Below are 27,416 nucleotides of genomic sequence, written 5' to 3' on the forward strand. Positions count from 1 at the left end.
AAAAAAAAAAAAAAAAAAAAAAAAAAAGAATAGTAAAAAGAACCAATAACTAATATTTTGCCACATTGTTTTTTTTTTGTTAGCAACTTTGAAGATAATTTTTTATTAATTTTTATTGGAGTATAGTTAGTTCAATGTTGTGTTTTTACAATGTTGTGTTACATTGTTTTGTATGTTTTTACAATGTTGTGTTAGTTTCAGCTGTACAGCAAAGTGAACCTACTGTATAGCACAGGGAACTCTACTCAGTGCTTTGCCACATTGTCATATCATTCTTATTCTCTCTCTGTCCACACACACACACCACACAATTCTCTGAACCATCTGAGATTAAATTGGAGACATCCTGCCGTTGAACCCAAAATAGTCCAGTGCATATTTCCTAAGAATAAGAACACTGTCTTGCATAATCCCAATATAATGATCAATACCAGGAAATCTATCATTGATACAATATTACTATCTAATCACAGTCTATATCCAATTTCACCACCAATTGCCCCGATAATGTCCTTATAGCTTTTTTTTTTTCATTTTTCTTTTTTAGTCCAGGATCCAATCCCAGATCACAGTTGTTTTTAGTAATCATGTCTCTTTAATCTGGAACATTTCCTCAGCCTGTCTTTGTCTTTCCTGATCTTCGTATCTTTAAAAAGTAAATGCCAGTTATTTTGTAGAATGTCCCTCAGTTTGTCTGATGTTTCCTCGTGATTAAGTTCAGATTATGCATTTAGGGCAGAAATACTACAGTAAGTAAGGTTGTGTCCTGAGTTTTCAATGTGTCTTATCAGTAGCCACCGATGTCAGCTTGTCCCATCATTGTGATACCAACTTTGGTGGTACAGTTAAGGTGGTGTCCACTGTAAAGTTGCTATTTCTCCTTTTGTAATTAATAAGTAATTTGTGCAGAGACACTTTGAGATTATGTAAATAATACATGATCTTTTACAATCATCACGCAACCCTTGGAGCCAGGCACTGTCACGATCATATCACAGGTTGGCTGACCAAGGCTCAAATTTTATAACCAGCTCTAGCTCAAGGTCACACAGTAGGTGGTATTGGCAGAGCTGCATCCTGCCTCCTCACCTGAGCCCTTGACCACTGCTCTGTACTGTCAGGACTTGCTGGGGCATGACACAAGTGCTGGGTCCCTGGCAGGTACTGATTGGAAGCCAGCTGCCCCACCCATTTGGGCTGACCCTCTATGGAGAGCGCATCTATTGGACTGACTGGCAGACCAAGAGTATTCAGAGTGCCGACCGGCTGACGGGACTGGACCGGGAGACCCTGCAGGAGAACTTGGAAAACCTCATGGACATCCACGTCTTCCACCGTCGGCGACCCCCAGGTAAGCAGCCCTTGGCCCACACTTGCTTCTCCTCTGCTTCCCTCTGCAATGGTCCTTCTCATTGACCCATCCCTCTCCACCCAGTGTCCACGCCATGCGCTACGGAGAATGGCGGCTGCAGCCACCTGTGTCTTCGGTCCCCAAATCCAAGTGCCTTCAGCTGTACCTGCCCCACAGGCATCAACCTGATGCCTGATGGCAAGACCTGTTCACCAGGTAGGTCTAAGCATCACAGACCTAGATAGAGCCTCTCTGGGAGGAGCAGTGGCTCTCTTTCTTCCCTGCAAGTGGACTCTGGTGTGGTCTGAGAAACCTAAGCTTCTAGAGGCTTAGGGGCGAGATGAAGCTTTTAGAAAAAAGAAGAGGTCCAGAGGAGCAGGTAGACAGGATTAGAAGTAGGATCCAACTAGGTCTCATGGTGTCTTCATGCATATTAGAAAAAGATGCTCCTTTCTCAGACACTTTACTTTTATCTGTTGGGAAATTGTCATAATATACTGGTTCGGTTAGAACAAGTCAGTTTTGTTCCTTCTGCCCAAAATCGGTATAGTAAATACTAGAACATATGATATCTACAATTTGATGGTACCTCCTTTGGAAATGGCACTTTTGTGAGTACACACAACCAGCACAACCTTCGTATAACCTTAATTGAAAGGTCTCAGAAGCAGGACCTGGCTGCCCAGATGTTGGATGTTGAGGTTTCTCCCTAGGGGCTGCTGCATGGTAGGCTGCATTTGAACCCTAACTTCCTGGGGAATTAGAGCAAGAAAGGAGCTCTGAATTGTGCTTCTCAGGTTGTAGGTAAAGCCCTCCTTCGCCTAACATGAAGTTTCTTAAACTTCATGGTAAAAGGTCTTTCAAAGAGATTCATTTTCATGATATTAATAAAGAGTGATGACTATGTATCAGACCCAATGCTAAGGGTTTTCTGTACGTGATCTCTTTTATTCCTACAGCCACCCTGTTATTGTCCCCATTTTACAGATGATGAAAGTGAGCCTTAAACAATTTAAATAATGTGCCCAGGATCACAAAACTAGAAACTAATGGAGACAGGGCATGAACTTCAGTTTGCCTTACTCCAAATCTTCTTAATGGCTGTGCTAGGATGACTGTCCTCTTTCCTTCTCTCCCCACCTGGGCAGGCATGAACAGTTTCCTCATCTTCGCCAGGAGGATAGACATACGCATGGTCTCCTTGGACATCCCTTATTTTGCCGATGTGGTGGTACCAATCAACATTACCATGAAGAACACCATTGCCATTGGAGTGGATCCCCAGGAAGGTCTGTGTGGCCCTCCCTTCTCTCCTGGCCCACTGTCCCTGCCTTACAGCAACTGCTGCCCTTGCTTTCCCACCACCTTTGCCTCCTGGTAAGAGCCTGGGGGCTCCCCGTTCCCTCTGGCACGACCCCTGCCCCATCTCTATAGCACTTTCTCTTTGGTTATGAGGGCATAGGGTTTGGGGGCCTTCTTCTTCATCTCTGCCAAGAGCTATCCTGCGATGATATTTCTATATTTCCCTTGATATCCTCTGCTCAGGGGTATAGGGCTCTCTGACATGCCCTGGTGTCTCAGGGCATGTTAGCTGTGTGTGTTCCTTTGGGGGGCGGGGTGAAAGTCCAGGCTGAGCCAAGGCTTCCCTTTCCAGGAAGAGTGTACTGGTCAGACAGCACGCTGCACAGGATCAGCCGTGCCAATCTGGATGGCTCACAGCACGAGGACATCATCACCACAGGTGGGCCTTGCTCCCAGCCCGGGGACCACCTGTCTGGCTACAGAGCTGGGGGAGATATCCCATCTGTTTTAAGGCAGGAGCCAGTGTGCTGTCTTGACTTCCTGCAGGGCTGCAGACCACAGATGGGCTCGCAGTGGATGCCATTGGCCGGAAAGTGTACTGGACAGACACGGGAACCAACCGGATTGAAGTGGGCAACCTGGACGGGTCCATGCGGAAGGTGTTGGTGTGGCAGAACCTCGACAGCCCCCGTGCCATTGTACTGTACCACGAGATGGGGTGAGAGCAGCTCTGTGGCTCCAGGCTGCGGGATGGGCTGGCTCAGCTGGGGCGAAGGATGGGGTGAAGGGGGCCAGTGGAGAGCAAGCGTGCTTCAAAGGAGCACTGAGACTGACCTCTCTGGGGCACTTCCACTTCCTTGTGACTTCTTTCAGGGTGGCAGTATAGTGTAGAGGTTAAAAGCATGAACCTCAGAATCAGAAATCCAGGGTTCAAATTTCTTCACCATTTATTAGCTGCGCCTGTCACTTTGGGTCCAATATTTAACCTCCCTGGTCCTCAGCTTCCTTGCCTTTAAAACGGAGCCGATAATGAAAATGCATGCCCGTGGACCTTGTGAGGATTAAGTGGGATAATGCACGGAAAGTACTTTTTTTTAATTGTAAAAAACGTAACATTAAATTTACCGTCTTAACCATTTTTCAGTGTACAGTTCAGTAGTGTTAAGTATATTCACATTATTGTGAAACAGATCTCCAGAACTTTTTCGTCTTGCAAATCTGAAATTCTGTATTCATTAAGCAACAACTCCCTTTTGTGCATGTAGATACTTTTCACAGTGTTTGGCATATTGTTAAGTACTCACAGAATACAGGAACTGCGGAAATAACCAGCTAGTATTGTTTCTTGCCCAGTTTCATGTACTGGACAGACTGGGGGGAGAATGCCAAGTTAGAGCGGTCTGGAATGGATGGCTCAGACCGTACCGTGCTCATCAGCAACAACCTAGGGTGGCCCAATGGACTGACTGTGGACAAGGCCAGCTCCCAACTGCTCTGGGCTGATGCCCACACGGAGGTGAGGGTCTTGCTCCTGCTGCTTTGCAGAAGCCTGGGGATATGGCAGAGGCCTATTTGGGATCTCCGCTGAGGGCTCCCAGTCTTCTGATAGCCACCCCTCACCCTCTTCTTCCTCTACAGCGAATTGAGGCTGCTGATCTGAATGGTGCCAGTCGGCACACCCTGGTGTCACCTGTGCAGCACCCATATGGCCTCACCCTGCTCGACTCCTATATCTACTGGACTGACTGGCAGACCCGTAGCATCCACCGTGCCGACAAGGGTACTGGCAGCAATGTCATCCTGGTGAGGTCCAACCTGCCAGGCCTCATGGACATCCAGGCTGTGGACAGGGCACAGCCACTGGGTGAGAAGACCCCTAGGGCTGTAAGCCAGAGCCTCTGACTTCCTGGGGGTATCTCAACATCAGAGATATATCCAGAGCACAGAGATGCCTTTACAACCCGAGAGACAGGGACCTGCCTAAGCCCCCTTGCAGGATCAGGCTGTGTTCCCTCTGGGTATGGCTGGTACTGCAACAGCAGGGTGCTGTCACCCTCGAAGGACTCCTGGAGACACCCCTGCTCCTTCTGCCTCTTCCCTGCCAGGCACTGAATCCTGTTATGTAGAATAGCAGACAATCAGGCACAAAAACCTAGGGCCTTTATAAGATTCAGACCATATTCCAGGCTGGGTGTCAAAACTCATGCTTCTCTTTCTCAGGTTTTAACAAGTGCAGTTCGAGAAATGGTGGCTGCTCTCACCTCTGCCTGCCTCGGCCCTCTGGCTTTTCCTGTGCCTGCCCCACTGGCATCCAGCTGAAGGGAGATGGGAAGACCTGTGACCCCTCTCCTGAGACCTACCTGCTCTTCTCCAGCCGCGGCTCCATCCGGCGTATCTCACTGGACACCAGTGACCACACAGATGTGCACGTGCCCGTTCCCGAGCTCAACAATGTCATCTCCCTGGATTATGACAGTGTGGATGGAAAGGTCTATTACACAGATGTGTTCCTGGATGTTATCAGGTATGAGGGTCCCCGAAACCTCTAGAAGACACAGACCTGCTTCTGACCTTTGATAGGTGAGGTTATTGTCTGTGTTGACCTCTAAATGGACTAAGTGATTCCGCAACTTGGTTAGTGAGTTCTGACCCTGAACTGTATGCTTTATAATGTTATCACTTACAGCAGAGTTTCAAACTTTTGTTTTCTTTTGTTTATTTAAAGATTATGAAGTGTTTCAAGATTTTTTTTTTTCTGGTCACGCCACTCGGCTTGTGGGATTTCCCAACCAGGGATTGTGTCCCCTGTGGTGGAAGTGCGGAGTTCTACCCACTGGACCGCCAGGGAATTTATCTATTTAAAGATTAATAGGGACTTCCCCGGTGGTCCAGTGGCTAAGACTCCACACTCCCAGTGCAGGGGGCCCAGGTTCGATCTCTGGTCGGAGAACTAGATCCCACACACATGCCGCAACTAAGACCCGGCGCAGCCAAATAAATAAATAAATATTAAACAAAAAAAGATTAATAGAAACCCAGTATGTAAAACAAACAGATAAAGTCAGGCTGGGGACCCGGAGCTTTCTACCTCTACCGTTGGGCTCTGCAGGAGCTCCAGTGACCCTCTAAGACTCATTCATCAGTTGGCCATGTAGCCAAACCAAGTATCTGTATTATAATGCAGGAACGCTGGCCAAATGCCAAGGCTTATGATTATTTACAAGGTTGTGTTGGGTTTTATTTTTTAATATTTTTTGTTTTATTTATTATTATTTCAATTTTTTACCCCGACACAGCTGAGGAATGTGGTACCCTGTCACCAGTTAGAGGGTTTTACCATGGCAGAGATTCTCATGTAGAAGAACAGGAGCATTCCCTTTTGTTCTCCCTGAGGGGTGTATTAGAATCTGGGAGCTGGTGGGCATATGTAGTTTACAAAAGTCCCCCGTGTATGTGTGACATGCCCCCCATCCTGAGGTTGAATTCCCTGGTGTAGGACTGCTATAAAAATGCACAGTAAATTTTGGAAAAATCTGCCCTTTCTCATAATCACTATCTAGCAATCCTTGTCTCCTCCTTAAGGTGTAATGGGGTTTACTAACCTGTCTTTCGGCAAGACATGGGCCCAAATGCCCCCTACTTACAGCAGGAAACGCTCTGTCCTCCCAATAATTTATTCAATTTGGCAGATATTTTGAATACCTACTGTGCTAGATGCTGAGGCATGTACTTATAAATACTTGGTCCCTGCCCCTATGGAGCTTACAGTGGGAATCCAGTTATGGGAACATGGATGAAAGGGGTATCAGCCTATTGCTGATCTGGTCAGTCATCCAACCCTGGGCTGTTCCCCAAGGCGAGCGGATCTGAATGGCAGCAACATGGAGACGGTGATCGGACGTGGGCTGAAGACCACCGATGGGCTGGCAGTGGACTGGGTGGCCAGGAATCTGTATTGGACAGATACAGGCCGAAATACCATTGAAGCATCGAGGCTAGATGGTTCCTGCCGCAAAGTGCTGATTAACAACAGCCTGGATGAACCTCGGGCCATTGCCGTTTTCCCCAGGAAGGGGTAAGTTTTTGGCCAGCAGAAAAGAGACCCAGGGAAGAAGGGCCTGATGAAGAGGCTCTTGAAAGATGCCTGTATATTAATGGTATCTGGGTGTCCCTGTATTCTCTCAACCTCTGGGTGCCATCTTCCCATGCCTTGCTGATGGCACTCTTGTGTCCCAGGTACCTCTTCTGGACAGACTGGGGCCACATTGCCAAGATTGAACGGGCGAACTTGGATGGCTCTGAGCGGAAGGTCCTCATCAACACAGACCTGGGTTGGCCCAATGGCCTTACCCTGGACTATGATACCCGCAGGTGGGAATCCTGTCCCAGACAGCCTCCTGGAAATCAGGTGGGCAGAGGAGAGGGTGGTTGAGATTGAAGTAGTGAAAACAAACAAGTAGAAAGCTCCTTGGTAGGTAGGGAAAAGCGAGCAGTGAGAAGTATGAGGGCACAAATTCTTGGAGCAGGTGTTGCTGAATCCAGCACTCAACCCTCAGGCGGGGATTATCTGGTTTACATGTTTTTCATTTGAATGCTTTAGCAGAGCATGTCCTCTGGCTGGACCACAGATCCCACTACACCCCATCCAGTTAACTGATTCTTTGCATTTGTTGCTCTCCTGACCCCATCAGGTATTGGAATTTGCAACTCCTGATCTAGATTAAAAATACTGGAGGGCAGGAGAAGAGGGAGGAAGAGGCTCCAAAGCAGTCAGTTCTCCTTTCTGCTCTCAGAAAAAGGGAAGGGGATCAAAGTCACCTGGAGAGTTGGACTGGAGAAGAGGAATGCCTTCTTCTGTTAACTTCACTGAGCTCTTTGTATACTGAGTCTCTTCTTGAAGGGCGTTCACAAGAATTTGGGCTTTGATTCTTGGGTAGGAGTCAAAGGGTTATCAAGTGGTTGAAGATGAGACTGGGGGCTGGCTCCTCCGAGGTCACTAGATTTCTACCCTCTGCAGAACAGCCCTGGCCTCCCCACTTATGAGTCACCAACCAAGTTCTGCTCTTCAGCTTGGGGATTCCCAGTGACCTCTCATCAAGTCAACTTGACTGCTCACAGCACCTGCCAGTTCAGCTCAGGAGGGGACAGCTAGCTCCCTGAGGGCAGGGCTGGGCTACCTGGCAAGTGTCTTCAGCAGCTGCCTTTTCTCCTTTCCTTTACAGGATCTACTGGGTGGATGCCCATCTGGACCGGATTGAGAGCGCCGACCTCAGTGGGAAGCTCCGGCAGGTCTTGGTCAGCCACGTGTCGCACCCCTTTGCTCTCACTCAGGTACTGGCTCAGGAGAGAGGTAACTAAACCTCCTTGACAGGGGTGTTTCCTCGGGGTTCTGCATCAGCAGCCTCAGCCCCAGGTGCTACTGAACAGGTTTGCTATGGAAGCTCATTTTAGGGGTGATTCTTGTACACTGAAGCCTTGCCACTATGTGCCCTGCTGCTCCTGCTGTCCCATGTTCTAACATTCGAAGGAGTGGCTCTCAAACAGCTGTACGGAGTCAACTGTGGAACTTGTTAAAATGCATATTCCTGGGCACTGGATATAAAGAATCTGCCTCCTGAGGGTTGGGCAAGGAATATTCATTTTAACAAGTTCCCCAGTTGATCCCAGTGCTGTGGTCCCAGCATGCAAGCTCAGGCAGCTTACTTTAGTGGGCAGAGGTGTGGAGTGGCTGAGAGCCAGAGTTTTGAGGCAGGTAGCCGGTCGGTAAGTGTTTACTGAGTGAGTACCTCCCATGAGCCAGCTCTGTGGGTTCAAGTTCTGCCTGTGTCATGGAGTAACTATGCAACTTTGACAAGACAGTGAACTTCTCTAAGCTTCACTTACTTATAAAATAAATGAGTTTAATAATAGCATCGGGCTTCCCTGGTGGCACAGTGGTTGAGAGTCTGCCTGCCGATGCAGGGACACGGGTTCGTGCCCCAGTCCAGGAAGATCCCACACGCTGAGGAGCGGCTGGGCCCGTGAGCCTGTGCTCCACAACGGGAGAGGCCACAACAGTGAGAGGCCCACGTACCGCAAAAAACAAAAAACAGAAAATAATAGTATCCTCCTGAAATATACACAAAGCATTAGCAGAGTATCTAGCACTCAGTGCGTGTTATTTCTAATCATTTTATTTAGTATTAGCTGTCACTATTTTAGAGTTCTAACCCTGTATAATAATTCAAGAAAGGAAAAAAGGTATACCAAGCTTGGGGCCAAAACAGGGATTCTCAATCATTTAAAAATCTTTGTCCCTCGGGAGGAACACTCCCAAACTCATTCTACAAGACTACCATCACCCTGATACCAAAACCAAGGATGTCACAAAAAAAGAAAACTATAGGCCAATATCTCTGATGAACATAGATGCAAAAATCCTCAACAAAATACTAGCAAACAGAATCCAACAGCACATGAAAAGGATCATACACCATGATCAAGTGGGGTTTATCCCAGGAAATCAAGGATTCTTCAATATATGCAAATCAATCAATGTGATACAGCTATTAAGAAACTGAAGGATAAAAACCATATCATCTCAATGGATGCAGAAAAAGCTTTTGACAAAATTCAACACCCATTTATGATAAAACTCTCCAGAAAGTAGGCATAGAGGGAACCTACCTCAACACAATGAAGGCCATATATGACAGACCCACAGCCAGCATCATTCTCAATGGTGAAAAGCTGAAACCATTTCCTCTAAGATCAGGAAAAAGACAAGGTTGCCCACTCTCACCACTATTATTCAACATAGTTTTGGAAGTTTTAGCCACAGCAATCAGAGAAGAAAAAGAAATAAAAGGAATCCAGATTGGAAAAGAAGTAAAACTGTCACTGTTTGCAGATGACGTGACAGTATACTTAGAGAATCCTAAAGATGCTACCAGAAAACTACTAGAGCTAATCAGTGAATATGGTAAAGTAGCAGGATACAAAATTAATGCACAGAAATCTCTTGCATTCCTATACACTAATGATGAAAAATCTGAAAGAGAAATTAAGGAAACACTCCCATTTACCACTGCAACAACAACAAAAAAATACCAAGGAATAAACCTACCTAGACAAAAGACCTGTATGCAGAAAACTATAAGACACTGATGGGAGAACTTAAAGATGATACAAACAGATGCAGATATACCATGTTCTTGGATTGGAAGAATCAACATTGTGAAAATGACTGTACTACCCAAAGCAATCTACAGATTCAGTGCAATCCCTATCAAACTACCAATGGCATTTTTCACAGAACTAGAACAAAAAATTTCACAATTTGTATGGAAACACAAAAGACCCTGAATAGCCAAAACAATCTTGAGAAAGAAAAATGGAGCTGGAGGACTCAGGCTCCTGGACTTCAGACTATACTACAAAGCTACAGTAATCAAGACAGTATGGTACTGGCACAAAAACAGAAATATAGATCAATGGAACAGGATAGAAAGCCCAGAGATAAACCCACGCACATATGGTCACCTTATCTTTGATAAAGGAGGCAAGAGTATACAATGGAGAAAAGACAGCCTCTTCAATAAGTGGTGCTGGGATAACTGGACAGCTGCATGTAAAAGAATGAAATTAGAACACTTCCTGGACTTCCCTGGTGGCGCAGTGGTTAAGATTCCACCTGCCAACGCAGGGGACACGGGTTCAATCCCTGGTCCGGGAAGATCCCACATGCCGTGGAGCAGCTAAGCCCGTGTGCCACAACTACTGAGCCTGTGCTCTACAGCCTGCGAACCACAACTACTGAGCCCACGTGCCACAACTACCGAAGCCCGTGCACCTAGAGCCCGTGCTCTGCAACAAGAGAAGCCACCGCAATGAGAAGCCCATGCACCGCAACGAAGAGTAGCCCCTGCTCAGCACAACTAGAGAAAGCCCATGCACAGCAACAAAGACCCAGTGCAGCCAAAAATCAATCAATAAATTAATAAATTAATTAAAAAAAACACTTCCCAACACCATACACAAAAATAAACTCAAAATGGATTAAAGACCTAAATGTAAGGCCAGACACTATAAAACTCTTAGAGGAAAACATAGGCAGAAAACTATGACTTAAATCAGAGCAAGATCCTTTTTGACCCACCTCCTAGAGTAAAAACAAAAATAAACAAATGGGACCTAATGTAACTTAAAAGCTTTTGCACAGCAAAGGAAACCATAAACAAGATGAACAAGACCTAAACAGACATTTCTCCAAAGAAGATATACAGATTGCCAACAAACACATGAAAAGATGCTCAACATCACTAATCATTAGAGAAATTCAATTCAAAACTACAATAAGGTATCACCTCACACCCGTCAGAATGGCCATCGTCAAAAAATCTACAAACAATAAATGCTGGAGAGGTTGTGGAGAAAGGGGAACCATCTTGCAGTATTGGTGGGAATGTAAATTGATACAGCAACCATGGAGAACAGTATGGAAGTTCCTTAAAAAGCTAAAAATAGAACTACCATATGACCCAGCAAACCCACTACTGGGCATATACTCTGAGAAAACCATAATTCAAAAAGAGTCATGTACCAAAATGTTCATTGCAACACTATTTACAATAGCCAGGACATGGAAGCAACCTAAGTGTCCATCGACAGATGAATGGATAAAGAAGATGTAGTAAATACATATGATGGAATATTACTCAGCCATAACAAGAAATGAAATTGAGTTATTTGTAGTGAGGTGGATGGACCTAGAGTCTGTCATACAGAGTGAAGTAAGTCAGAAAGAGAAAAACAAATACCGTATGCTAACACATATATATGGAATCTAAAAAAAAAAAAGGTTCTGATAAACCTAGGGGCAGGACAGGAATAAAGATGCAGACATAGAGAATGGACTTGAGGACACGGGGAGGGGGAAGGGTAAGCTGGGAGGAAGTAAGAGAGTAGCACTGACATATATACACTACCAAATGTAAAATAGATAGCTAGTGGGAAGCAGCTACATGGCACAGGGAGATCAGCTCAGTGCTTTGCGACCACCTAGAGGGGTGGGATAAGGAGGGTGGGAGGGAGATGCAAGAGGGAGGGGATATGTATGGGGATATACATATGCATACAGCTGATTCACTTTGTTATACAGCAGAAACTAACACAACACTGTAAAGCAATTATATTCCAATACAGATGTTAAAAAAAAAAAACTTTGTCCCTCGGGCTTCCCTGGTGGCACAGTGGTTAAGAATCTGCCTGCCAATGCAGGGGACACAGGTTTGAGCCCTGGTCCGGGAAGATCCCACATGCCGCGGAGCACCTAAGCCGGTGCACCACAACTACTGAGGCTGTGCTCTAACGCCTGCGAGCCACAACAACTGAGCCCACGTGCCACAACTACTGAAGCCTGTGTGCCTAGAGCGCATGCTCCACAAGAGAATCCACCGCAGTGAGAAGCCCACATACTGCAATGAAGAGTAGCCCCCGTTTACCTCAACTTGAGAAAGCCCACGCGCAGCAACGAAGACCCAATGCAGCCAAAAAAAAAAAGGAATAAACAAAATAAGTAAATTTAAAAAATAAAACAATTTAAAAAAATCTTTGTCCCTTTTTGACAAACATGCACTCTATCTGTATTCTGCATTATATCCTACCGGCCAGTAAGATTTTGTCTGGCTTTACTTAATGATAGGCTTTTCCCCACCCCGTACTCCAAATGTAAAACTACAGGATTATATTGAATTTAGTTTTTCAATCTACAAGTTTCCTCTGAGGTTTCTGATGTATACTGCAGGGATGGGAGGGGAACCACCTACATTGCCCTTCCCCACCCCTGGTAGAGAATCTCAGGATCTCTACATTGGAGGGCAGCTCCCTGCAGAAGTAACCAGAGGACTTGGGCCTGGGCTCTGAGTGATGGGCCCAGAACAGGGACCTAGAACGACTGCCCCCGCCCCGGCCCCTGCAATTTACTCCTGTTTGCTAGGTACAGGAAGTTATTTATTCACTGAGCCACTGGGTCAACTGACTGAGGACTAAGTGTTAGTGCTGGAAATTGAGAGATGAATGAACCACATTCTTGTTCTTGAAGAACTTAATCTGGCAGGACAGATAGACATGTAAATAAATGACCATGGAGTGTCGAAACTCACCTGTGGAAGTGAGGACAAGCTCAGAGCAGCATGGAGGAAATGGTGAATTCTCTATGGACTGGGGGAGATTTCCTGGATAATGTCATATTTGGGGATGCATGGGAGCTGACATGGATAAGGGAAGAAGAGGGCATTTGGACAGAGGGAACACACGGGCTGAGGCACGGAAGCTGTACCAGGGTCTGCCTATTAATAGTTACTCTTTTTGGGGTTTCCCTATTGAGTAGCAGGACAGGTGGATCTACTGGACAGACTGGCAGACCAAGTCAATCCAGCGTGTTGACAAGTACTCAGGCCGGAACAAGGAGACGGTGTTGGCGAATGTGGAGGGACTCATGGATATCATCGTGGTTTCCCCTCAGCGGCAGACAGGTGGACTCCAGGGTCCTAAGCCTGCTTCCTTACCATTGGTGGGGTTGGTTGGTCACCCTGAGGACGGTTAATAACCAAGACAGAGCCACAGGAGAGCCTTTTGGTTCACATCTTAAGTTCTTAGACCTTTCAGCCCCCTGTCGTTATACCTCTCCTGCCCCACGGTCCCTGGGAGTAAGGTAGCCCCGAATCTCCTCCTTTCTGAGAAGTGTCAAATTAGGAGACTTGATTCTGCCCCAGGCCAGACATTCACATCTGCTTTGCTCCCAGGGACCAATGCCTGTGGTGTGAACAACGGCGGCTGCACCCACCTCTGCTTTGCCAGAGCCTCAGACTTTGTATGTGCCTGTCCTGACGAGCCTGATGGCCGGCCCTGCTCCCTTGGTGAGTTGGACTAATTGGCCTCCTGGAACAGCAGAGCCCTTGGAAGGGCAGGGGATCAGCAGCCTCAGCTTTGTTCTTCTGGGTGAGATTTCCCCTCAGGGGTTCTTACAGCAGAGTGACTGGGAGCAATGGGTTTGAGCTTTGGGATGGTACAGACCCAGGTTTGTCTGGCTTCTGGCATTTACTAGGATGGAAATCAGGTCTCCTGATTCCCTGATCCCTACTGTGACCTGTGCATTATCCTCTCTTCCTGCCCTTTGTGGGCCAGCTAGCCCATCCGGAGCTATTAATATTGGAAACTGGGACTTCCCTGGTGGTGCAGTGGTTAAGAATCTGCCTGCCAACGCAGGGGACACAGGTTCGAGCCCTGGTCCGGGAAGATCCCGTATACCATGGTGCACCTAAGCCCGTGCGCCACAACTACTGAGCCTGTGCTCTAGAGCCCGTGAGGCACAACTACTGAGCCCGTGAGGCACAACTACTGAGCCTACGTGCCACAACTACTGAAGCCCGCGTGCCTAGAGCCCATGCTCTGCAACAAGAGAAGCCACTGCAATGAGAAGCTCGCGCACCACAATGCAGAGTAGTCCCCGCTTGCCACAAGAGAAAGAGAAAGCCTGTGAGCAGCAACAAAGACTCAACGCAGCCAAATAAATAAATTTATTAAAAAATATATATTGGAAACCAAATCCTTTTTATGTACAGTATTAAGAAGGACATCTAACAGGGGTGCCTAGGATCAGGGCAGCTAAAAAATTGCTTTATCAAGTTCTCCACATGCTACTCTTGGACCATATGTAGATATTTGTGGCTCCAGTGATCCACTCCAGTCCTTGTTTTCTCTCCAGTACCTGGCCAGGTGCCCCCAGCTCCCAGGGCTACCAGCGTAAGTGAAAGGAGCCCCGTGCTACCCAACACGCTACCGACGACCTTGCGTTCTTCTACCAGCTGGACCCGCACATCTCTGGAGGAGGTGGAAGGGAGGTAAGTGGGTCAGTATGGAATTGGGGGCTCTTTGATTCAAATCGCCATGCCCTGCCAGCAGAAGACCGTAGGCCCAGCTTGATGATTCTGGCAGATGGGAGGTAGATCACATCATTAGCCACCTGTCCCTGCTACTTGGAACTGGAGATGATATTTAGACTTGCAGGTTGTTGGAAGGAATTCTTTTTTTTAGCTCTGAAGGCAAGAGGCTTTAAGACGAGCTTTAGAGAGAAATCACTCAGGAGGAGTTTCTGCCTGGCATTCCTCCTTCTTCCTTTCTTTCAGTGACGTTTGCTCTCACAGAACAAGTTTAGCACGTGGTCTTGTCCTACAGTTTACTTAGAAGCCACTAAGTCATAGTGGTCTCTGGGCTGTGGCTTTTTAACTTGGGACATCCCCAGGGATGTGATGACCTTAGTTTATAATGACCTGTAACACTCAAACACACATGCATGTATGTGCATGTGTACACACACACACACACACCGTTATTAAATAAGCAAGCATAACCATGAATGGCTCTCAAATTAAGTGTAAAACATTATATTTCATTAGACTGAAGGTGCTGTCAATTTAAAATGCATCCTGATTTGAGAGATTAAACTGAAAAAATGACCAACAGCAACTGTGAGATGCCATTAATTGTAAGACAGTCCTATCTCAGAGATATTAGAATATAGAAAAAAATGCACATCTTAAAATTGATGAAATATCATGTTATATTCCATTTAGAGAAAGTCTTATAAATATGTTTTTTATTTACACTTTGCAAAAAATCATCTGGAAATACAGATAGGAGTAAAAAAGAAATAAGTACTCATGTGTAATTAATTACCTTTAGTGTTTTTTTCTGATTTGATATATGTGTATATTGTGAAATGGTTACCACAGTAAGTCCAGTTAACATCCATCACCACACGTATATACTTTTTTTTTCTTATAATGAAAACTTTTTAAATCTACTCTCTTAGCAACTTTCAGACATACAGTATTGTTAACTATAGTCACTATGATGTACGTTACATCCCCAGGACTTACTTATCTTATAACTGGAAGTTTGAGCCTTTTGACCATCTTCACTCATTTTGTCCACCCCCAACCTCTGGCAACTGCCAATCTGTATGGTATCAATTTATCTATGAGTTGGTTTTTTTTTTCTTTTTCAGATTCCACATATAAGTGATATCATATAGTATTTGTCTTTCACTGTCTGACTTGTTTTACTTAGCAGAATGTCCTTCTTTTTCATGGCTGAATAATGTTCCACTGTATACCTATACCACATTTTCTTTATCCATTCATCCACTGATGGACACTTAGGTGGTTTTCATGTTTTGGCTCTTGTAAATAATTCTACATTGAACATGGGGGTGCAGATATCTTTTTGAGACAGTGATTTCATTTCCTACTCTTACTATACTGATGTCTATCTTCCCAGGCATTTTTCTATTAGAACACTTTTCATTGTAATATTATTTTTAATATCAACAGTAGCTTAAAAGATAATTAACACGTGATTTCAATTCTGAAGGCAGAAACATAGTAATAATTCCAAATAAGACCACTAGACTCAAGTCCCTAAAATGATAAGATTTGTACATGATCAAACTTATTCTATATGCCCCATTTTCTCTTGTTAGAAGAGTTTATGTAGAAAAGCAAACAGATATAAACGTGTACCTTTCTCACTAAATTTTAAGCACTAACAATCATTATTAATCTGATTTTATTCAGGTTTATTTAGAAAACTTTTGAACCCTACTCAGATATTTCCTTCCTGTCAGAGTTGTATCTGAAGACTCAGTACATCTTGGTTTCAGATGCTGCTGCAGGTAGCTCTTCTCTAAACTTTTAGGACACGTCTTTAATTGCCAGCTCATAACGTGCCACAAAGGAGTTACCGTCTCAGCATTTCAAGTTAGTTATCCAAGCCCTCCCTCTGGATGTCTTGCATATTCCCTTGTGAAAGAATGAAGGAAAGAAAAACAATATTTTTTTTTAAGTCTCTCTAGACCTTGTGATAATCTTGATCTAATCCCAGGTTTGCTTGGCTGGTAGCTTAATGAAGTCTGCTATTGATGTCCTTCGTATTCTTGCAGCTCACTCCCAAACCTGCTTCTCCTTTTTAAAGAATCCTCTTTAAAGAGTACATATTTTAGGGAATTCCCTGGTGGTCTAGTGGTTGGGACTCCACGCTTTCGCTGCCGAGGGCCTGGGTTCAATCCCTGGTCAGGGAGCTGGGATCCCACAAGCTGCATGACCAAAAACAGCAACAAAAAAGAGTGCACATTTTAAAACACATTTAAACATGATACAGCATCTTGAAGACAGTGGCTCATGCTGATTTCTCTGTATTTTCTTGTCCTGCCCTCTCCTTGCTTCCGCTATCTCCTGTCTGGTATAGTCTCATATCTGAAAGCCCCACTCCCAGGCCTTTAGCCCTGTCCTTCACAGGACTGTCCCCATTTCCTGGCAGAAGGCAAGATCTTTGTTGAATATAAGTAGCCTTCACATTCAGTTTTCTCTGCCCCACAGATGCTCTGAAAAGGATGCCCGGCTGGGCCTCTGCACGTATTCCAATGAGGCCGTACCTGCTGCTTCAGGTAAGCCCTCAGTGCCCAACTGTTTTGAAAAACAAGATGTAAGGAACCTAAGTCTCCATTGATATCTTGCAGAACCTTCATGGGGACTCTTTGGGGTTGATGAACCCTTTTCTTAGACTAAATCCATAGAAAGAATAACCATAATAGCTGCCACTTATGGAGTGCTTTCTGTATGCTAGGCACTTGTTAAGCCATATTTATGTGTGCATGCGTGTATGTATATGTATTTGTATATACACACTCACCTTCAATCTCCACCAGCCCTCTGAGCAATTTATTATTTACATTTAACTGATGAGAAAACACAGGCTTAGAAGTTAAGCATCTTGCTCTAAGTCACACAGCTAGTAAGTAGTGGAAGTGGGATGAGATGCTGACATAGTGATAGGTTTCTTCTCAGCCCCCCCTCCCCTCCCGCTGTGGCCTCTTCTCTGAGAAGGAGGCCCCTAGCCATCCTCAGATGGTATGGGATGCAACAGCTACAAAAGGAGCCCTCCATCTTCCCAACCCTCACACCAGCTAGAAGACTGTCGGGGGTCCCCACCTAGCGTCCTTCTGCTCTTCCTAGGGGAAGGACTTCATGTCAGCTATGTCATCGGTGGACTCCTCAGCATTCTGCTTATTCTGGTGGTGATCGCGGCTTTGATGCTGTACAGGTAACCTCAGCCCCACTGCAGTGGCTGTATGTTTGCTGTATGTCCCATTAGCACGTTTGGGACCTCCTGAAGTTGACAGCTCACTGATTCCACCTATGACCAGCCTCATTTCAAAGTTGGATCCCTGGTCAGAGCAGCAGAAGGGAAGGGCAGAAACCTGAATGTGTACCCTTCTTCCCCAGTCACAGCCCAAGTAGTTTCCTCATTTCATGATCACAGCAACGCTTGGTATTTTCCTTATAGACTAGGATACTAAGGACACAGAGGGTGTTACCCAAGTTCACACGGTAAGAGGCAGAGCTGGTACTGACTCTAGCATCTTTGCTTTTACCACCACTCTACATTACCTCAAACCACTGAAGCTGGAAATGATCTTCTCTTCACACAAACACAACTCTTTACTACAATGTGGGGTGATAGATACATCATTGCTCGGTAGGGATCATCCTGGGAAGGTGGAATGTGTGGTATTCAATTTAGAGTCTTCCTTTTATGACCCTCTCTGTATATATTTTCTCCTAAATGCTTTAAATGCAGCAAAAATGTCAGGATTTTGCTGCTACTGCAGCAGCTTCTACTAACAACAACAACAGTAATAGTAACACCTACCATTTAATGAATATGTGTCAATGTCACAACAACCTTGTAATACAGGCATTATTATTCCTCACTTTACAGATGAGGATCTAAGGCTCAGAAAGTTTAGATTATGCCCACCAATACCCCAGCCAGTAAGTAACAGAAGTGGCATTGAAACGTAGGTCTGTTTTGACTCTAAAGCTCAGTGTATTTGTTATCTACTGCTGTATAACAAATTACCCTGAAACTTAGCCACTTAAAATGACAACCACTGATTATCTCACAGTTTCTGTGGATCAGAAATCTAGATGCAGGGACCTCCCTGGTGGCGCAGTGGTTAAGAATCCACCTGCCAATGCAGGGAACACAGGTTCAAGCCCTGGTCCGGGAAGATCCCACATGCCACGGAGCAACTAAGCCCGTGTGCCACAACTACTGAGCCTGCACTCTAGAGCCTGCGAGCCACAACTACTGAAGCCCACGCGCCACAACTACTGAAGCCCACGCGCCTAGAGCCCGTGCTCCACAACAAGAGGAGCCACCGCAATAAGAAGCCCATGCACCACAATGAAGAGTAGCCCCCACTCACCACAACTAGAGAAAGCCCCTGTACAGCAACGAAGACCCAATGCAGCCAAAAATAATAAACAAATAAAATTAAAAACAAACAAAAAAAGAAATCTAGATGCAGATTAGCTGGGTGCCTCTGCCTCAAGGTGTCTTACAAGGCAGCAATCCAGGTATCAGCCAGAGTTGTGGTCTTATCTCGAGGCTTCACTGGGGAAGGATTCAGTTCCTCGCAGGCTGTTGGCTAGAGGCCTCCCTCAGCAGTTTGTTGCCTTGTGGGCCTTTCCATAGGACAGCTTTCAACATGGCAGCTTGCTTCCCCCAGAGCAAGAGTAAGAGAGAGGGGAGGGAGGGAGGGAGAGAGGGCAAACTAAGATAGAAACCAGTTTCCTTGTTAGGAGTTTCCTTGTAACCTAATCCAGTATCCCTCACTCTTGCATGTTCTGTTCATTAGAAGCGAGTCACCAGATCCAGCCCACACTCACGGGTCAGGAATTCAGAAGGTGTGAGTACCAGGAGGCAGGGACCACTGGGCCCTCTTAGAGGCTACCTGCCACAACTTGGGTTACAGCTTCCCCAGATATTATCCCCATACAGATCTGAACTAATTTCTCATCACTTTTTCTCCTAAAGACACAAAAAATCCAAGTTAACTGATCCTGCAATGGGGAACCTGACCTACAGCAACCCTTCCTACCGAACTTCCACTCAGGAAGTGAAAATTGAAGCAATCCCCAAACCAGCCATGTACAATCAACTGTGCTATAAGAAAGAGGTAAAAATTAAAATTTATATCCAAGAGTTTGTTTTTGGAGGGCGGGGGTGGATTATACTCCAGTTGCCTGAGTAGATCAGTAAGGGATGCTGGGTAGTCCATCTACCGTTTTGGAAGTTATAGTGAACAGAAGAATGGGATGTGATTCGGGTTTCTGGAGAGGTCTATAACTTCTGAGGGAGCAGCTTGAGGGGCCCTAGTGAGAGTAAGGTTAGAAAGCAGATCCCAGAAGCTTTAGGTCTGAAAGCATGTGAGTGTGTACCTCCCTGCCAGGAGATACTTTCCCAGGCTCAGGGGTTCCTTCCCTCCTGGAGCTGTCATTCCCCAGCAGTGAGGCTGTGCCCCTCTGAAATAACCCCAAACTCCTAGGAAACACCAAAAAACCCAAGAGCTCCTGGACTCTCCCTTTCTAACCTCTGATCCAAGCTTTTGGCACCTGTGGTTGGGAATGGCTGGAGTTCTGCTATTCTTCCTCTTATCACATAATCTAGAGGGATTTCTCTAGAATTCGGAAAGTTTATATGCTTTTGTTCTTTTAACTCCTTTGTTGCTGCAGTGAAAATTTATTTGCTAAATGTTCAGGCGTGAAGAATAGTCCCGTTTTGACTAGGGAATATAGCCTGGGACTTAGATTTTCCTAGTCTGATATGACCCTTGTTTTTTTCTAAAATCCTGTAACCCTTCATGAGAAGTTATCCCTTATGAGACTTAACCCATCTACTCTCTTGGCCTGTCTAGCACAGTCAAAGCCAGCCCTCACACCTATAGGGCACAATGAATACACTTCATACAATAATCATGTGATTTCAGGATCCATGAATTTCCCTATTAAAACAAAGCATCCACTACAAGCCAACACAGAAGCTGCAGGGATAGCTTGCAGATTTAGGGGTGGCAGACCCCTTCTCTGTGAATACCTTTGAGAGAAAGACTCTTGAAGCTTCTTGGGTTCCTGGAGTGTCTGATGCCCCAGAAAAGAACCCCAATGAGGGCCCTAGGTTAGAAATTAAAATCATGTGACTCTTTCTCCTGTTGTATGCTTTTTCCTCAGCAGCTCTTTCACCCCTCTGATAGTCTTTCACCCTTTCTCTTCTGATTTCCTCTTGATTTCAGGTACCTGTTGCTGTGTGTTTGTAGAGGGCGTGGTATCACCCAAATTGCTAGTGCCACGTCACCCACATCTCCCTGACTTACCCCACGTGTCTCTGTGATGAAGACACTGAGTGGTCTGCATCTTATCTGACACTAATTCAGCTTGGAGGGTGTGCTGGCTGACTGGGCATGTGTGTGCGTGCCTTGATCAAGGGAGTTGTCACTCCCAGAGGGCAGGGACCATATTTTATATTGTTTAATCATCAAAGTATCCTGCTTATTGAAGGGAAGGGGCTCAATAAATATCTGTGGAACTGAACTGTTACTAAAGTAGAGCAGCAGTTGCAGGGCTCTTGGCAGGAACACCATCCCAGGGACAGAGCCCAAGCCATGGCCCATTTTCTCTTGGCAGTGGCGGCATGTTGGTTGGTATCCCCCAGAAACCAGGAGTACGGCTACCCCTTGAGGAATCCATAAAGGGAGAAGCCTGAGTGGAACTTAAGGCTGTCCTTGGAACAATCGCAGGTTGCTTGGAAATGGCCCTGAGGCTCCTGGGAGTAGAGCCAGAATAACCTCCCACAAAAGCTTATAGGTTACAGTACCCCCAGTGGATTGACAGAACTCAAGTAAGAGGGTTTTCTAGAGCCCTCCTGTCTTACCTTCTAAAACTTTTCTTCTTAAGAAAGTTAGAAAGAAGAGACTTAAGAATAAAATAGCACATGAAACTGTATTCAGTATCTTATAATAAGCTATAATGGAAAAGAATCTGACCATATATGTATATATATATATATATAACTGAATCACTTTGCTGTACACCAGAAACTAACATTGTAAATCAACTATACTTCAAAAAAAAAAAAAAGGAATAGCACCAAAGTAGTTTAAAATCTTGAATAAATGCACATTTAGTTGCTTTTGTCAATTGCTTCTGATCATGTATATTAGCATGCTGTCCCATTAATAAACCCCATTAGCAACGTAATAATAGCTAACATGATCTAGTGCATGTTACGCGTCAGGCACCTACTAATTGCATTGCGTGGATTGCCTCATTTAACTCTCACAGCCATTGGTTATGAGGTACGGACACTGTTACTCTAAAGCGGTGAGCCTGAGTTTGGGAGATGTTCAGTAATTTGCCCGAGGTGATGTAGCCAGTGAGTGGCTCACGGAAGTCACGGTTCTCCCTCCTCCCTGTATGATAATGGTAATAATCATCACAGCTGCTCCTTTCCTTTTAGGCTCAGCCTCATACATTTGCTCTGACTAGATTTTCCCATTTGTTTGTGGGATTTTTGCGCTCTTCATGCCCACTCTTAGCCCATCCACTTCCTTTCTAAGTTCGTCATGAGATCCTTTACAGAGAGCCAACCAACTGACCGTGTCTCTCCACTCCCCACCCTAGGGTGGACCTGACCATAACTACACCAAGGAGAAGGTCAAGATTGTAGAGGGGATCTGCCTCCTGTCTGGGGACGACGCTGAGTGGGATGACCTCAAGCAACTGCGCAGCTCCCGAGGGGGCCTCCTTCGGGATCATGTATGCATGAAGACAGACACCGTGTCCATCCAGGCCAGCTCTGGCTCCCTGGATGACATGGAGACGGAGCAGCTGTTGCAGGAAGAGCAGTCTGAGTGCAGCAGCGTCCATACCGCAGCCACTCCTGAAAGACGGGGCTCCCTGCCAGACACAGGCTGGAGACACGAACGCAAGCTCTCCTCAGAGAGCCAAGTCTAAACGCCCATGTTTCCTTCCCTTCCTACCTGCTCCTTCTCCTTGGTGGGCTTCAGTCCCTGAGTTCGCTTATACAGCAGGCCCCTTTCCTGTGTGCTCGTCCTGCGCCGCCTCCTCCCGCCTCGTAACTGCTCCCAAGCCCTCCACTGGAGCTGTTTCCACCTGGGTTCGTAACTACCTGTGCACAAGAAATGATGGGGCATCCTGAGAATTTAGACCTGGATTTTACCACGAACCTCACCTCATGCACGCCATCCTGAGCCCCCTTGAAACCAGGCTCAGTAATGATTCCTCGTCAGTACAGAGCTCCACCTCCCCTTCCCCTGGCACCCTCAGTACCTGCCCCCCAAGAGCTGATGATCCAGGACTGCACTCGCTCCATCAGAGCTGGCCTGACCGCATCTCTGAGGGACCTTGCTGACCGGGGGGCTGGGGCGGGGGAGTGGGGGTCATGGGTAAAGAGAGAGATGAAGGATAGAGGCTGAGAGAAGGAGGAGTCAGCCCAGCTGGCATGGGCATCTGGAAAACCTCCAGCCTCGAGTGCATTGGCAACATGAAAAAGCTTTTAAGGGTGATTGGGCCTGGGTGTCCTCTCCACTGCCAGCAATGGATATTATTCTTGCCCTGACAGTTGTTGTTTCTTCAGCTGCAGATACTGATGAGGTCTGGGTACGGCTCAAGCTGTTCTTCCTCCTGCTAGAACATCTGGAGCCTTTTCTACCTTCAGATGACTGGGGGGTCTCTATCACATGGCAGCTGGCTAATATGAATTCCCTCCTGCTGCCTCCAGGTTGTGAGCCGGTGTCTTGAATGCATGTGGGACCCTCAGGGCTGGGTCTCTGCAGTGTCTGAGAAGCACTGCTTAGACCAATCTTAGCACATCCCCTGAACTGTAATGTTCTGCCACTTTCTCCTTCCTCATTCTCTGGGATTCTGAGCACAGAGATCCTGAAGCAACTCTCCAAAGAAGGGCCAGAAGTTTTCATACATGGTCAGGAAGAGTGACTGGTTTAGAGACTTGAGGCACCCAGGGCTTAAAGGGAAGTATCCATGAAGCTGAGCCTCCTGTGTTCTCTCTCAGGTGCTCAGGGATCTAAGTGAGTAGACAGAGCCTGCGGCTGTGGGTGGTGAAGTTCCCATTCCGACTCTTCCCAGCTAAGTGACTCCCTTTTCATGCTGAGGTGCCATCACTTGGTTCATGCTTATTCACACGAAAGGCATGTGTGTCACACTAGTGTCAGGGGAGTTGAGACTTTTGACTATCCTAAAACTTCTACCTAGCTCTTCTTTTTTGGGGAGGAGGGGAGGTGCCTAATTTGCTTTTTCTGACCTAGCCTTGTAGGCACGTATGGTGAAGAGGCCTAAATAAAGATGCAGAGTGGGGGGCGAGGAGTAGGAAGGTAGAGAGAACCACTGAGGAAGCCCTTTCAGCCCAGGGCAGATCCAGACCTCTTTCACCCAGGGATCAAAAGCAACAACAGGAACTGAGAATGGAGTGGGGGTGCTTCAAGGGGAAGTTTCCGGATTTGAAACACATCCTGGGGTTCTTGGTATTGAGAAATCAGCTGCCAAACATGTAAGTGAAAAGGGAAGATCAGAGCAAACCTTTTCTGGTCAGTTCTAAGACCGCTAGAGACAGGTGCCAGGCTCTTAGCCCTGCTCGCCGTAGCCAGCCCCAGGTCTAGACCCTCATAGGACAGCCAGGCCAGGCCAAGCAGGCTTTTCCAGTACACAGAGTGGGAAAGGAAAGGTCCTCTTCCTGGGAGGAAAGGGGGACATTTCACACTTGATGGGGCAGTAAAAGAAGGAGCCCTTTGGGTCCTCAGACTCACGGTTGAGCATGGGGAGAAAGTAGCAAAGTGGCATTTTCTTGAACGGAAAGGGGGAAGGATCTTATTGCACTTGGGCTGTTCAGAATGTAGAAAGGACATATTTGAAGAAGTATCTATTTGAGCACTGATTTACTATGTAAAAAGCAAAATCTCTCTGTCCTAAACTAATGGAAGTGACTCTCCCACGCTCATGTGTAATGGTTTTAACGTTACTCACTGGAGAGATTGGACTTTCTGGAGTTATTTAACCACTATGTTCAGTATTTTAGGACTTTATGATAATTTAATATAAATTTAGCTTTTCTTAATCACCTTGCCTGGCTTGGAGTCATGACTAATAACTGCACCTGCTCTGTCTGGCAGAAACATGCTGTGGAAGACCTGCTTGCAAACATCACCTCTAAGTCCCTTGGGGATGTGAGGACACTGAAGAGCAATAAAGGGTGGGAGGTTCCTGGCTGGAGGTTCAGCTCATCTTGAAAAGACAGGTTAAGACCAGAGTTCATTGGCTTCTGAAATCCTTATTTCCTCTAGAGGAGGGTGGATGATAGGTTTCATCTTGAGTGCCAACTCTGGTTGGTCATGGCTGCCTGAGGTTCTGTTCAGACCCAATGGGAAAAGTGTCATGATGGTTAGTGGCGTCTCCTTTGGGCAGCAAAAGGAAGTGTCATGGCATGTATACCATGTATCTTCTATTTCTCTTCTAGGTCTACGAGGACTTCAGTGTCACAGAACTTGACTTTGCCTTTCAGTGATGGTCACTGGCAAGACTGTCTGATGTCTTGAAATAAAAGTACTGGGATGGGGACAAGAAGGGCTAATTCCAGTCCTAGATCTGCCTCTAGCTCTGTTTGATCTTAGTCATGTTTCACAGTTACTCTGAGAATGGGTCAATCAACACTAAGGTTCCTTTTATTTTTAAAAAGCTGTCTACTCATAGCTCATCCATTACATCTCAAGCCTAGAACAAGGCATTGGGGAATCTCTTTTCAGGTATCTGGACAAATAATACCTCTCAGTGAAGACTGGGAATCATGCAAGTCTTAATGCCAGTTATAGAATTTGATGTCAAGGGTCAATAGTTGATTTTCTAAGCCATAAACCATTTATAGAACATTGCTCCCATTTATTCATTCATTCATTCATCTGCTAGGGGCTGGACACTACCCAAGCATGACCAAGAAAGAGTATCACAGAGCTTAGAGTCTACCAACAACCCCACCCCCCCCCCAAAAAGAAAAAGAAAGCAAGAAGGACCGAATCCTTTTGAATGTAAGTGACAAGAGATCTGAGTATAAACTGCAGTGTATAATTCTTCCAACTTTGGTGAGGGATAGGTGTGCTACAACAAAAATAAGTGGAATAGCTCAAGGACAACCATCCACCATTCTTTTTTTGGAAAGAAACCCCCCCAAAAAACACAACAGAGAGAAAAAGAGGACATTTGAAGCAATGAAATCTAGCCTAATGCACAAGCCTGTATACCTGTAGGAAGTACCCCTTTCCAGAGCCTCAGAATAAGTGCCCTTTTCCATAGCCTCAAGCTATGAACAGTGACCACTAGAGCTGGGAACTCAGGAAGAACTTTTCAAATGGGAAGAAAAATTGAATGCATTGAACACACACCATTTGCTTGCAAAACTGCAAGTGTTTCTGGAGGAACAAAATTTGTTGAGTGCGTTTTGCTAAACTGTGACCGTCCTGCTACTTCAGAAGGGGATGGGAGAGGACCTGATGGCCCAGGTCTTGACGAGAATTTGACCACTGGCAAATGAGAATTTTGTAACAGCGTCAAGGACTAGCACCCTGTTTTCAGGTTATGCTGGCTCTTAGTTTCCTAATCAGTAAAATGGAAAGGCTGAACCAGATGATTGCTAAGGTCATTTCTGGCCTGAGACTTCTATTTATGTTCCTTCCAGGAAACCTTGGGGCTGAAACAAGAGTTGAGAATTCCCTGTCTGGTTTTCTGGATATAAAACCTAAAAATGATAAGTAGGGAGATTTTGAGTCAAATTCTAACAAACGGGACATATTTTTGCAAACTAATTATGTTCAAAATATAGTCACTGCCTTTCTTTCTATATTATTTGAACTGTGCAACCTAAAGTGGAAAGATCCCTGTAGCCTGTAAAGAGGTCTCCATGGCATGAACTGAAGCTTTCACCAAACCTAGGCCTGAAGAAGACAAAGTCAGTGCTGCACAGGAAGCTGGGAAAAGCATCTACAAGAGCCGAGGGTGCATGATGTTCTAAGTGTAATGCACTGACACTCAAGGGCATCTTTAGTCATTTCTACTAATGGACATGATAAAAGAAATGTGGTTGAGCCTTTTTTGTGGCTAAGAAACAGTCTATGTCTTTTCTTCATATTTGAAGATGACTCAACTGATCCAGTTAATAGGATGTGTGTTTGGGGAATGTTTCAGGCAGCCTTTGTTTTGAAACATTCCCTCACTTGCCCATTATTTTCTCTCCAGATCATTCTTCCATTAACCAGCTGACAGAGGCTAAGCAGAGCTCAGCACAGGGAACAGAGTTTTATTTCCAGTCAAGGCTCCACCTCACAACTTTGGATTCCTTCACGTGCCTTTAAAAGAGATCCAGACAGCCTAATTAAGGGTCTGAGTTTAAATCCAAGGCTGAGGTTAGCCCCAGGCTATACAATCTGCTTATTTCATTTTACAAGACACAAAGAGCCAAGAACTCTCACTTAACCTGCCCTTCTCAGTGGTTTTTCCTCCAGCCCCTAAGAGCCTGTTGACAGCTTGCTAAGGAGGTTCCTATCTTTCCCTCCTGCCTACTTCCTTTTTGGTGGAGCTGATCCTTCTGTGGTCGAAGTTCTTGGGCAGCCTACATTTTGGGGCCTATGGGAAAAATGGGCTATGAGAAAAGAGGAAAAAAAGCTGTCCATTCCTTCAATCAACCGGCACCTTTAAATGCAGCCAACTGCAAGATGGGACAGGCTTTGCAGTCTTGGAGGCCAGTCAAGGCACTGAACCCATAGACACTTGAGGTCTGTGTTAATGTCACCACTGCTGTC

The 27,416-nt window shown here is 45.8% G+C and overlaps 1 protein-coding gene across 1 annotated transcript in view; it reads left to right on the top strand.

Annotated features, from left to right (window-relative positions):
* LRP4 (LDL receptor related protein 4) overlaps positions 1-24,685 on the top strand; it is a 39,225-nt gene extending 14,540 nt beyond the window's left edge. Inside the window, exons 21-38 of the mRNA XM_024748552.1 lie at positions 1,162-1,351; positions 1,436-1,567; positions 2,500-2,640; positions 3,006-3,092; positions 3,200-3,371; positions 4,007-4,169; positions 4,292-4,517; positions 4,874-5,177; positions 6,510-6,728; positions 6,890-7,024; positions 7,876-7,984; positions 13,023-13,167; positions 13,438-13,551; positions 14,400-14,535; positions 17,071-17,138; positions 17,707-17,794; positions 19,574-19,715; positions 22,216-24,685. Coding sequence (XP_024604320.1) covers positions 1,162-1,351; positions 1,436-1,567; positions 2,500-2,640; positions 3,006-3,092; positions 3,200-3,371; positions 4,007-4,169; positions 4,292-4,517; positions 4,874-5,177; positions 6,510-6,728; positions 6,890-7,024; positions 7,876-7,984; positions 13,023-13,167; positions 13,438-13,551; positions 14,400-14,535; positions 17,071-17,138; positions 17,707-17,794; positions 19,574-19,715; positions 22,216-22,548 — 2,904 coding nt within the window. The 3' untranslated portion in view covers positions 22,549-24,685. The remainder of the gene's footprint in view (positions 1-1,161; positions 1,352-1,435; positions 1,568-2,499; positions 2,641-3,005; positions 3,093-3,199; positions 3,372-4,006; positions 4,170-4,291; positions 4,518-4,873; positions 5,178-6,509; positions 6,729-6,889; positions 7,025-7,875; positions 7,985-13,022; positions 13,168-13,437; positions 13,552-14,399; positions 14,536-17,070; positions 17,139-17,706; positions 17,795-19,573; positions 19,716-22,215) is intronic.
* Positions 24,686-27,416: the final 2,731 nt, after the last annotated feature.

The sequence above is a fragment of the Neophocaena asiaeorientalis genome, unplaced genomic scaffold (genome assembly GCF_003031525.2).
Source record: "Neophocaena asiaeorientalis asiaeorientalis breed wild unplaced genomic scaffold, Neophocaena_asiaeorientalis_V1.1 scaffold43, whole genome shotgun sequence".
Classification (NCBI taxonomy): Eukaryota; Metazoa; Chordata; class Mammalia; order Artiodactyla; family Phocoenidae; genus Neophocaena; species Neophocaena asiaeorientalis.